Source organism: Trachypithecus francoisi, unplaced genomic scaffold (assembly GCF_009764315.1).
Source record: "Trachypithecus francoisi isolate TF-2019V2 unplaced genomic scaffold, Tfra_2.0 Lachesis_group9, whole genome shotgun sequence".
In the NCBI taxonomy this organism is placed as follows: domain Eukaryota; kingdom Metazoa; phylum Chordata; class Mammalia; order Primates; family Cercopithecidae; genus Trachypithecus; species Trachypithecus francoisi.
In genome coordinates, this window is record NW_022681474.1 from 65,562,959 (window position 1) to 65,575,754 (window position 12,796).

The window sequence follows — 12,796 nt, forward strand, 5'->3', positions numbered from 1 at the left end:
TTTTAGGGTGCAACCACATGCAAGCCATTACATACTAATTTGCATAATAATTGTATATCAAAATACTCAAATTGGAATTGTGGCTCTAGCAATTTAAGTAGCAAGACTTGTAATCTAGGCCTGAGAAAATAAGGGCCTGAGTTAAGAAGATTATAGTAGGAATGACTGAAAGGAACAGATGATAAATACTGAGAAAGACTAAATTCCATGAGCAGAACCTGTAGGACAGTGATTCTTAAACTTGAGCATGCATCAGAATTGTGGAGGGTTGGTTAAACAGATTGCTAGGCCTCACCCCTAGAGTTTGTGTTTGAGTAGGTTTGGAGTGGGTCTTTGAGGATTTACTTTTATAGCAAGTTCTCAGGTGATGCTGATGCTACTGGTCCAGGGATCACAGTTTGAAAATCACTGCTGTAAAAGTAGGTAGACTCTTTCCCCTCCCCACATTCTCTGTGTGTAATAGACAGTCAGAGCCAGCAGATGTGAAATGAGCTAAGTGTTCTAATTAAGTGTTTTTGTGCTTTTTTTTTTCAGGCCAAGTGATAGTAGTAAGGATAATTCAACATGTAACATTGAAGTCGTGAAATCAATGGATATTGAAGAAAGCATTTGGTCCCCTAGGTTTGGATTGAAAGGCAAAATAGATGTTACAGTTGGTGTGAAAATACATCGAGGGTGTAAAACAAAATACAAGATAATGCCACTGGAACTTAAAACTGGCAAAGAATCAAATTCTATTGAACACCGTAGTCAGGTATAAATGTTAGTAAGAACATTGTCTGTTTTATAGTTTTAAAGATGCAGTCTGCTTTGTATATTTTGGTTCAATTCAGGTCATTTTTATTTCAGTTTCATGTGCTTTTCCATTTACATACATTTAGGGTACTCAACTTGTTTTATAAATATAGACATGCTACAGTAGAAATGTTTATCAGCCAAGTAATATAACAGCTGAATTTGTAAGCCAGTGTTGCCAGATTTAGGCTGCCAAACGAATCTAAGCAGATGCTCCTAAGAAAAATAATTATTGGCTTGGTGTGGTGTTGGGAGGATCAGTTGAGCCCAGGAGTTCAATACCAGCTTGGGCAACATAGCAAGACCCCGTCTCTACAAAAAAAAACAACAACAACAACAAAATTAGCCAGGCGTGGTGGTGCACACCTGTAGTCCTAGCTACTCGGGAGTCTGAGGCCGGAGGATAGCTTGATCCCAGAAGGTTGAGGCTGTAGTGAGCCATGATTGCACCACAGCACTTCCGCCTGGGCAAAAGAACAAGACCCTGATTCAAAAGAAAAAAAAAGATACAAAATTAGCCGGACGTGGTGGCGCATGCCTGTTAATCCCAGCTACTTGGGAGGCTGGGGCAGGAGAATCATTTGAACTCGGGAGGCGGAGGTTGCGGTGAGCTGAGATCGTGCCATTGCACTCTAGCCTGGGCAACAGGAGTGAAACTGTCTCAAAAAAAAAAAAAGAAAGAAAGAAAAATTGATGTAAGTTTATTCTTTTATTTCCAACCTTTATGTGATTTTATATTGATTTTTATCTGAGATGAAATACAGAGATCTGTCTTACCATTATGTTAAATTCAAGTTTTAAAAATTATTTTAGGCCAGGCGTGGTAGCTCACCTCTGTAATCCCAGCACTTTGGGAGGCTGAGGTGGGCACATCACTTGAGGTCAGGAGTTTAAGACCAGCGTGGCCAACATGGTGAAACCCTCTCTCTACTGAAAATACAAAAACTAGCTGGGCGTGGTGGTGTGTGCCTGTAATCCCCAAGGCTGAGGCAGGAGAATCACTTAAATCCAGGAGGCAGAGATTGCAGTGAGCCGAGGTTACACCACTGCACTCCAGCCTGGGTGACAGAGTGAGAGTCCATCTTTACAAAAAAGTTATTTAGCCGGGCGCAGTGGCTCACGCCTGTAATCCCAGCACTTTGGGAGGCCAAGGCGGGTGGATCACTAGGTCAAGAGTTGGAGACCAGCCTGGCCACCACGGTGAAACCCCTTCTCTATTATAAAATACAAAAATTAGCCAGGCATGGTGACTCACGATTGTAGTCCCAGCTACTCTGTAGGCTGAGGTAGGAGGATCACTTGAACCCAGGAGGTGGGGGTTGCAGTGAGCCGAGATCACACCTCTGCATTCCAGCCTAGGCAACAGTGAGAATCCGTCTCAAAAAAAAAAAAAATTATTTAAAAAATTACGGTGGCTCACGCCTGTAATTCCAGCACTTTGGGACGCCGAGGCAGGAGGATCACAAGGTCAAGAGGTCGAGACCATCCTGGCCAACCAACATAGTGAAACCTCTTCTCTACTAAAAATACAAAAATTAGCTGGGGTAGTGGCACACGCCTGTAGTCCCAGCTCCTTGGGAGATGGAGGCAGGAGAATCGCTTGAACCTGGGAGGTGGAGGTTACAGTGAGCCGAGATCGCGCCACTGCACTCTAGCCCGGGCAACAGAGCGAGACTCTGTCTCATAAAAGCAAAACAAAACAAAACAAAAATTGGCCGGGTGCAGTGGCTCACGCCTGTGATTCCCAGCACTTTGGGAGGCCGAGGTGGGTGGATCATGAGGTCAGGAGATCGAGACCATCTTGGCTAACACAGTGAAACCCCGTCTCTACTAAAAATCCAAAAAAATTAGCCGAGTGTGATGGCAGGCGCCTGTAGTCCCAGCTACTCGGGAGGCTGAGGCAGGAGAATGGTGTGAACCTGGGAGGCGGAGCTTGCAGTGAGCCGAGATCGCGCCACTGCACTCCTGCCTGGGTAACAGAGCAAGACTCCATCTCAAAAAGAAAAAAAAAAATTATATTTCTCCTTGATAAACAATTTTCTGTTGTCCTTCAAAGTTATTTTTAATTTACATTAATTATAGTGATTTAACAAATCAATTAACACTAAGTTGTGTTTTATTTTCTGATTATCGTTATCCCCTCTGCTGATCTCTTCTTTGACTATCTGTAGTATGTCTTCATAGAAACTTTTTTATTTTTTATTTTTGAGATGGAGTCTTTGTCTCCCAGGCTGGAGTGCAGTGACGGATCTCGGCTCACTGCAACCTCCACCTCCTAGGTTCAGGTGATTCTCCTGCATCAGCCTCCCAAGTAGCTGGTACTACAGGCATAGACCGCCATGCCCAGCTAATTTTTTTGTATTTTAGTAGAGATGGGGTTTCACCATATTGCCCAGGCTGCTATCAAACTCCTGAGCTCAGGCAATCCATCTGCCTCGGCCTCCCAAAGTGCTAGGATTGCAGGCGTGAGCCACCAAGCCTGGCCTGTAGAAGCTTTTATTTTTTTATTTTGTTTTATTTATTTATTTATTTTGAGATGGAGTTGCACTCTTGTTGTCTAGGCTGGAGTCCAATGGCGCCATCTCGGCTCTCCGCTACCTCTGCCTCCTGGGTTCCAGCGATTCTCTTGCTTCAGCCTCCTGAGTAGCTGGGATTACAGGCATGAGCCACCACACCTGGCTAATTATGTGTTTTTAGTAGAGATGGGGTTTCTCCATGCTGGTCAGGCTGGTCTTGAACTCCTGACCTCAGGTGATCTGCCTGCCTCAGCCTCCCAAAGTGCTGGGATTACAGGCGTGAGCCACCGCGCCCGGCCCATAGAAGCTTTTAAATCAGCAAAGATAAAACTAAAAGATAGTAACATTATTATATTTTAATGATATAATATTTGCTAAGGGAATAAATAATAAAACAAGAGTTGATAATATAACTTAAATTTCCATTGCCCTTACAATTTTGCATATTATTTGAATATATATAAAATAAGGTTCAAAATACTGACTTGTATAATCAGATATTAGAGAGACTTTCTCTATTAAATCTTTCTTGCAGGCTGGGTGCGTTGGCTCATGACTGTAACCCAACACTTTGGGAGGCCGAGGCGGGCGGATCACCTGAGGTCAGGAGTTTGAGACCAGCCTGGCTAATGGAGAAACCCTGTCTGTGCTAAAAATACAAAAAATAGCCAGGTGTGGCAGCGGGTGCCTGTAATCCCAGCTATTTGGGAAGCTGAGGCAGGAGAATCGCTTGAATCACCTGGGACGCAGAGGTTGCAGTGAGCTGAGGTTGTGGCACTGCACTCCAGCCGGGCAGCCTGGGTGACAGAGGGAGACTTTGTCTCAAAAAAAAGAAAAGAAAAAGTCTGTCTTTCTCTTCTTTTTTTTTTTTTTTTCTGAGACAAGGTTTGGTTCTGTCACCTAGGCTGGAGTGCAGTGGCTCGATCTTAGCTTTGCAACCTCCGCCACCCAGACTCAAGCCATCTTCCCACCTGAGCCTCCCAAGTAGCCAGGACTAGAGGTGCACACCACTACATCTAATTTTTTTTTTTGAGACTGAGTCTCGCACTGTTGCCCAGGCTGGAGTGCAGTGGCGCAATCTCAGCTCATTGCAGCCTCTGCCTCCCTGGTTCAAGTGATTCTCCTGCCTCAGCCTCCTGAGTAGCTGGGATTACAGGCCCCTGCTACCATGCCCAGCTAATTTTTTGTATTTTTAGTAGAGATGGGTTTCACTATGTTGGCCAGGCTGGTCTTGAACTCCTGACCTTGTGATCTGCCTTCCTCAACCTCCCAAAGTGCTGGGATTACAGGTGTGCGCCACCATGCTGGCCTTATGCCTGACTAATTTTTGTATTTTTTGTAGAAATCGAGTTTTGCCCTGTTGTCCAGCCTGGTCTCGAACTCGTAACCTCACATGATACTCCCACCTTGGCCTCCCAAAGTTCTGGAATTACAGGCATGAGCCACTGCACCCAGCTTTTTGCTATTAATTGTGTACCAAATATTGAAGGTTTTCACAAGAACTTTACATTTGGGAATGAAAAGTAGGGTAACTGTTTCACCTATTATTAGATTTTGTGTAGATGTTGAAGTGGAAGAAAAAATGTTTCCCCTTTTTAAAGACTTGAAATTTTTACTTTGATAATAGAGAAATAACTGAAATTACAAACTTAAATACTTGGCTAAATTACAACCCTCTTGAGAAAGGAAAATTATGCCAATAGAAGAAAGGCTGTTTTTGAAGTCAAAGATTAGAAGGAATGTGTTTTGTGTATATGAGACTGAAATTTTTAAATTGATTTTTAAAATCACAAGTTTGAATGAAATCGCTTTATAATGCTAAACAGGAGCTAAATATAAAAGCATTTTAGACCTGCACAGTGGCTTACGCCTGTAATCCCGGCACTTTGGAAGGCCGAGGTGCAAGAAAATTTTAATAATAAAGTAGTAATTCTTGTATTTAAAAAATGAGGAAATTTGCTAGAACAAGGCTTAAAAAATTGGAATTTATATTGCATATTTATTATGCAAGAGATAAGACATTGAAAAATTAATTATGATAGTTCATTATTATGTTAGGTATAAGGAAAAAAACAAGGTTCCCTGCTTAAAAGATTTGACTTTTTAATTTTGATAATAAGAAAAGGTTTAAGTTTTTTTTTTTAGATGGGATCTTGATATGTTGACTTGCAGCTAAAGCTGTTACATGAGCTAAAAGGACTATTTTTAACTTGTCTTAGATGGTTTCTCCCAAGAATTTCATGAAACCTAAGGTGGTTAATGACATTTCATACTCTGGAGAAACAAACTCTGTAGAGTTAGTATTATTTGTCATAGTAGCTATCATGTAAATGATAGTCATTTTTGTTTTGGTTCATTTATTTTATTTTATTATTATTTTTTTTTTGTGAGACGGAGTCTCGCTCTGTCACCCAAGCTGGAGTGCACTGGCCAGATCTCAGCTCACTGCAAGCTCCGCCTCTCGGGTTCACGCCATTCTCCTGCCTCAGCCTCCCGAGTAGCTGGGACTACAGGCGCCCGCCACCACGTCCGGCTAGTTTTTTGTATTTTTTTTTTAGTAGAGACGGGGTTTCACCGTGTTAGCCAGGATGGTCTCGATCTCCTGACCTTGTGATCCGCCCGCCTCGGCCTCCCAAAGTGCTGGGATTACAGGCTTGAGCCACCGCGCCCGGCCGGTTCATTTATTTTAAATGGAGAAAATAGTGTCTACAGACTGTTAACTTCAAAATGTAAATCATAGTTTGATTAATTTCCTTCTTCAATTTATTGGATATCTAAATATTTGCTTTCTAAGAAAATTCTCTATAGGATTCTTGGTTATCCAAGTAAAACTGAGAAACAGAACTATGTTTGTTTTGTGTAAATTAAATTTTTATTTTTTTTTTAAGACAATCTCCCTCTGTTATAGGCTGGAATGCACGATCTCGGCTCACTGCAGCCTTTACTTCTCAGGGTCAATCAATCCTCCCACCTCAGCCTCCTGAGTAGCTGGGACTATGGACGCACATCACCATGCCCGCTAACTTTTTTTTTTTGGAGATGTAGTCTCCTGTCTCCCAGGCTGGAGTGCAGTGGTGCGATCTTGACTCACCACAATCTCTGCCTCCTGGGTTCAAGCAATTCTCCTGCCTTAGCCTCTCAAGTAACTGGATTACAAGCATGTGCCATCATACCTGGCTAATTTTTGTATTTTTAGTGGAGACAGGGTTTCACTGTGTTGACCAGGCTGGTCTCGAACTCCTGAGCTCAAGTAATCTGCCCGCCTCGGCCTTCCACAGTGCTGAGAGTTTAGTCATGAACCACCACACCCAGCCGTGCCTGGCTAATTTTTAAATTTTTCTACATACATCTCTTTTTGTAGAAATGGGGGTCTCACTATGTTTTCGTTTTTATGCTTTTAAATTTTTGTTGGCACTTAGTAGGTGTATACATTCATGGATTACATGAGATATTTTAATACAGGCATGCAATACGTAATAATCGTATAATGGTAAATGGGGTATCTATCCCCTCAAACATTTATTATCTGTGTTACAAATAACCCAGTTATACGTGATTTAAAAATGCACAGTTAAATTATTTTTGACTATAGTCACTCTGTTGTGCTAGCAAATACTAAGTCTTATTCATTACTCTTTTTTTTTTTGGTACCCATTAACCACCCCCACTTCTCCCCCTGACCACCTTCACTATCGTTCCCAGCCTCTGGTAACCAACCTTCTACTATCTGTCTCCATGAATTCAATTGTTTTAATGTTTTGCTCCCACAAGTAAATGAGAACATACGAAGTTTTCTGTGTCTGGCTTTTTTTACTTAACATAATGACCATCAGTTGGTCTCACTATATTGCCCAGGCTGGTCTCAAACTCCTGGGCTCAAGTGATCCTCCTGCCTTGGCCTCCTGAAGTGTTGGGATTGCAGGCCTGAGCCACCATGCCTGGCCTAGATTAAATGTTTGACATCAAATTTGTCATGTTATCTTTACCAGTTTGACTCATGTTACTTTTTAAAGAGAAATAGCTTTATTGATCTTTTGACTTTAAAATTATGTGTTGGTTGCAAGACAATGTAGGGAAATACAAGAAGTTATAGTTTTGTTTGAGCAAATGTTAATGTTTGCACAGGTTGTTCTGTACACTCTCCTAAGCCAAGAGAGAAGAGCTGATCCAGAGGCTGGCTTGCTTCTCTACCTCAAGACTGGTCAGATGTACCCTGTGCCTGCCAACCATCTAGATAAAAGAGGTTGAGCTGTTTTCTTTTAGTTGTACTTCTTTGCCCACCCCCCACTTCAGCTTCTGGTGATACATATTTATACCTGACAATCTACTCACAGTACTTACTAGGTTATAATTTGTAGCTGTGGGTTTCTTGTTGTTGTTGTTTTGTATGTGTGTATTTTTGTTTTTGGTTTTTGAGATAGAGTCTCACTCTGTTGCCCAGGCTGGAGTGAAGTGGCACAATCTTTTCTCACTGCAACCTCTACCTTCTGGATTGAAGCAATTCTCCCGCCTCAGTCTCTTGAATAGCTGGGATTACAGGCATATGCCACCATGCCTGGCTAATTATACTTTTAGTAGAGATGGGGTTTCGCCATGTTGGCCAGGCTAGTCTTGAACTCTTGGCCTCAAGTGATCTGCCCGCCTTGGTCTCCGAAAGTGCCGGGATTATAGGCATGAGCCACTGTACCTGGCTAATTGTGTTATTTTTTAAAAAGATTTTAATAATATACTCCATAGTTGAAAACATTATAATCTTTTTTTTTTTTTTTTTTTTTTTGAGATGGAGTCTCGCTCTGTCGCCCAGGCTGGAGTGCAATGGCTGGATCTCAGCTCACTGCAAGCTCCGCCTCCCAGGTTTACGCCATTCTCCTGCCTCAGCCTCCCGAGTAGCTGGGATTACAGGCGCCCGCTACCTCGCCCGGCTAGTTTTTTGTATTTTTTAGTAGAGACGGGGTTTCACCATGTGAGCCAGGATGGTATCGATCTCCTGACCTCGTGATCCACCCGTCTCGGCCTCCCAAAGTGCTGGGATTACAGGCTTGAGCCACCGCGCCCGGCCAACATTATTAATCTTTTAAAATTTTATTATGCAAAACTTTATTTCAAACTTTCTATTTTATATTAAAGAAAGATATTCTAGATAGCTGTATTTATCCTCAGCATTCAGCTAATACCAACTTCACAATGCTTACTAGTTATGAAATACATAGTTTAAAGAACTTATAAAGTGAACAGAAACTTAAAGGAAATGTACCAAAATGTTGTTATTCTAGTATAGTGGGAAATATGAATACTGTTTTCTCCTTTTTAAAATGTTTTTATTTTTATTTATTTATTTATTTATTTATTTATTTATTTTTGAGACGGAGTCTCGCTCTGTCGCCCAGGCTGGAGTGCAGTGGCCGGATCTCAGCTCACTGCAAGCTCCGCCTCCCGGGTTCCCGCCATTCTCCTGCCTCAGCCTCCAAGTAGCTGGGACTACAGGCGCCCGCCACCTCGCCTGGCTAGTTTTTTTTTTTTTGTATTTTTTTAGTAGAGACAGGGTTTCACCGTGTTAGCCAGGATGGTCTCGATCTCCTGACCTCGTGATCCGCCCGTCTCGGCCTCCCAAAGTACTGGGATTACAGGCTTGAGCCACCGCGCCCGGCCTATTTTTATTTATTTATTTATTTTTTTGAGACCGAGTTTTGCTCTTGTTACCCAGGCTGGAGTGCAACGATGTGATCTCAGCTCACCGCAACCTCTGCCTCCTGGGTTCAGGTGATTCTCCTGCCTCAGCCTCCTTATTAGCTGTAACACAGTCATTTGCCACCAATCCCGGCTAATTGTGTATTTTTAGTAGAGACGAGGTTTCACTGGGCTAGCCAGGATGGTCTCGATCTCCCGACCTCATGATCCGCCCGTCTCGGCCTCCCAAAGTGCTGGGATTACAGGCTTGAGCCACCGCGCCCGGCCTATTTTTATTTATTTATTTTTTTGAGACCGAGTTTTGCTCTTGTTACCCAGGCTGGAGTGCAACGGTGTGATCTCAGCTCACCGCAACCTCTGCCTCCTGGGTTCAGGTGATTCTCCTGCCTCAGCCTCCTTATTAGCTGTAACACAATCATTCGCCACCAATCCCGCTAATTGTGTATTTTTAGTAGAGACGAGGTTTCACCATGTTAGTTAGGCTGGTCTCGAACCCCTGACCTCTGGTGATCCGCCCCCCTTGGCCTCCCAAAGTATTGAGATTGCAGGCGTAATCCACTGCGCCCGGCCCTGAAATGTTTTTAAATCTGAAAGTTTTACATATGTAGTGAAAAATACATAATAAACTTTATTTAATTCTTAAAAAGACATTAACCTTTTTTTCATAGAATTATTAAAGCTAAGAAACCAGATGGCATTCTCATTGTTTCACCGTATTAGCAAATCTGCTACTAGACAGAAGACACAGCTTGCTTCTTTGCCGCAAATAATTGAGGAAGAGAAAACTTGTAAATATTGTTCACAAATTGGCAACTGTGCTCTTTATAGCAGGTAAGTATTGTCTACCAAAGGCATTATTTCTAGTTGAGTATGAACTCAACTAAATATATTTAAAATTGGTGGCCAGTCCAGCATTGATAACATCATTTTCGTTATTTTTCCTTTATATTTTCCTTTGTGTGTATTATTTCTAAAATTAAGATAATGGGGGAAAAAAAAACAGTACTTTTTTTTTTTTTTTTTGAGACGGAGTTTTGCTCTTGTTGCCCATGCTGCAGTTCAATGGTGCGATCTTGGCTCACCGCAACCTCTGCCTCTTCGGTTCAAGCGATTCTCCTGCCTCAGCCTCCTGCGTAGCTGGGATTACAGGCATGCGCTACCATTCCTGGCTAATTTTGTATTTTTAGTAGAGAAGAGGTTTCACCGTGTTGGTCAGGCTGGTCTTGAACTCCCGACCTCAGGTGATCCACCCATCTCAGCCTCCTGAAGTGCTGGCATTACAGGCATGAGCCACTACGCCCAGCTAATTTTTTGTATTTTTAATAGAGATAGGGTTTCACCATGTTGGCCAGGCTGGTCTTGAACTCCTGACCTCAAGTGATCTGCCTTGGCCTCCCAAAGTGCTGGGATTTTAGGCTTGAGCCACTGTGCTAGGCCAAAGTTCACATAAATACTTTTTTTTTTTTTGAGACAGAGTCTCACTCTGTTGCCTGGGCTGAAGTACAGTGGTGCAATCTTGGCTCACTGCAGCCTCTTCCTCCCGTGTTCAAGCAATTCTCCTGCTTCAGCCTCCTGAGTAGCTGGGACTACAGGTGTCCACCACCACTCCTGGCTAATTTTTGGTATTTTAATAGATACGGAGTTTCACCGTGTTGCCCAAGTTGGTCTCGAACTCCTGAGCTCGGTCAATCTGCCCACCTCGGCCTCCCAAAATGCCAGAATTACAGGCGTGAGCCTCTGCGCTCAGCCTCACATAAACACTCTTTAAGGCGTTTTTTCAAGGGATCTCTTAATGGCAGAGGACTGTGAACCATAGGAAGTCTGGGCACATTTCTTTGAAATCTTATGTTTATTGTCAGTGTTTTGTATGCTGTCCTATAGCATGTTTGTTTCTATAGAAAATATTTTAATCTGGTATTAAGCAAAATCCAAATGATTCTCCATGTTTTTATGTGTACTTACATCACTAAGCTGGGTGTACAGATTGTGATTTTTGAGAAATGAAGTTGTATTAAAAGCCAAAACTTGTTGCATATGGGAATGAAGATTAGAGTATACCCAACCTGAGTTGTTTGGGGGATAGTCACTGAAGGCAAAATAATGCAGTATTGAGTTTCTTACACATTTTGTTTTATAAAAAGCCATATGGCTTATAAAATGTTGAAATGACTGTTAAGGAAAATTAGGGGCTGTGGTTATGAGTTATGATGATCATATATGTGTTCTTATTTTGGAATTATCTCACTTCATACCCAGCCAGGGAAATGGTTTATAAGCATCTCTAACTTGGAACTTTATATATAGAGCAGTTGAACAACAGATGGATGGTAGTTCAGTCCCACTTGTGATGCTGCCCAAAATAGAAGAAGAAACCCAGCATCTGAAGCAAACACACTTAGAATATTTCGGCCTTTGGTGTCTAATGTTAACCCTGGAGTCACAATCAAAGGATAATAAAAAGAATCACCAAAATATCTGGCTAATGCCTGCTTCGGAAATGTAAGTAGTCCATTTACTACAGTAAGATTTAAGTAGTTTGGATTAGTTCGTGAGGTGGCATTTGGAATTTATGACAAATACAGGTTATGTAGCATTTATAAATGAAATTTAAGTGGTTTCATTTATTCATGACAGCTGCAGATAGCTCTTAGTTGTTGCTAAGAAGAGCACCATTCCTGTGTATCCTATGTGCTACAATGATTGGTAGTTAATAATAAAGTTTCAGTAGGCTAGATATGCCTCAAGAAATATTGTTTTTTTTTTTTTTTTTTCTTTTTTCTTTTTTGAGACAGAGTATTGCTCAGTCACCCAGGCTGGAGTGCAGTGGCGCGATCTCAGCTCACTGCAAGCTCCGCCTGCGGGTTCACACCATTCTCCTGCCTCAGTCTCCCAAGTAGCTGGGACTACAGGCGCCCGCCGCCACGCCTGGCTAATTTTTTGCGTTTTTAGTAGAGACGGAGTTTCACCGTGTTAGCCAGGGTGGTCTCGATCTCCTGACCTCGTGATCCGCCCGCCTTGGCCTCCCAAAGTGCTGGGATTACAGGCGTGAGCCACTGTGCCCAGCCAAGAAATATTGTTTTAAAAATTACTTTTCTTTGGGAGGCCGAGGTGGGTGGATCACCTGAGGTCAAGAGTTTGAGACCAGCCTGGCCAACATGGCGAAACCCTGTCTTTACTAAAAATACAAAAATTAGCCGGGCATGGGGGCGAGTGCCTGTAATCCCAGCTACTCTGGAGGCTGAAGCAGGAGAATCGCTTGAACCTGGGAGGTGGTGGCTGCAGTCAACCAAGATCATGCCATTGCACTCCAGCCTGGGCAACAAGAGCAAACCTGTCTCAAAAAAACAAAAACAAAAAATTAGCTGGGTGTGGTGGCAGGTGCCTATAATCCCAGCTACTTGGGAGGCTGAGGCAGGAGAATTGCTTGAACCTGGGAGGCGGATGTTACAGTGAACCAGCATTGCACCACTGCACTCCAGCCTGGGTGACAGAGCGAGACTCTGTCTCAAAAAAAAAAAAAAATTACTTTTGTCAATGTGGTGGGTCATGCCTGTAATCCCAACACTTTGGGATGCTGAAGCAGGTGGATTGCTTGAGCTTTGAGTTTGAGACCAGCCTAGGCAACATGGCAAAACCCTGTCTTGGCCGGGCACGGTGGCTCACGCCTGTAATCCCAGCACTTTGGGAGGCCGAGGTGGGCAGATCACAAGGTCAGAAGATCGAGACCACCCTGGCGAACACGGTGAAACTCTGTCTCTACTAAAAACACAAAAAAATTAGCCAGGCGTGGTGGTGGG

At 42.8% G+C, this 12,796-nt stretch overlaps 1 protein-coding gene across 4 annotated transcripts in view; it reads left to right on the forward strand.

The window, feature by feature from the left end:
• Window positions 1-12,796, forward strand: part of DNA2 (DNA replication helicase/nuclease 2) — a 67,012-nt gene that overhangs the window by 23,457 nt on the left and 30,759 nt on the right. For all 4 annotated transcript variants that reach the window (XM_033208440.1, XM_033208439.1, XM_033208437.1 and 1 more), the window contains exons 6-9: window positions 535-754; window positions 7,437-7,554; window positions 9,668-9,830; window positions 11,304-11,498. In XM_033208440.1, the coding sequence (XP_033064331.1) occupies window positions 535-754; window positions 7,437-7,554; window positions 9,668-9,830; window positions 11,304-11,498 (696 nt within the window). The remainder of the gene's footprint in view (window positions 1-534; window positions 755-7,436; window positions 7,555-9,667; window positions 9,831-11,303; window positions 11,499-12,796) is intronic.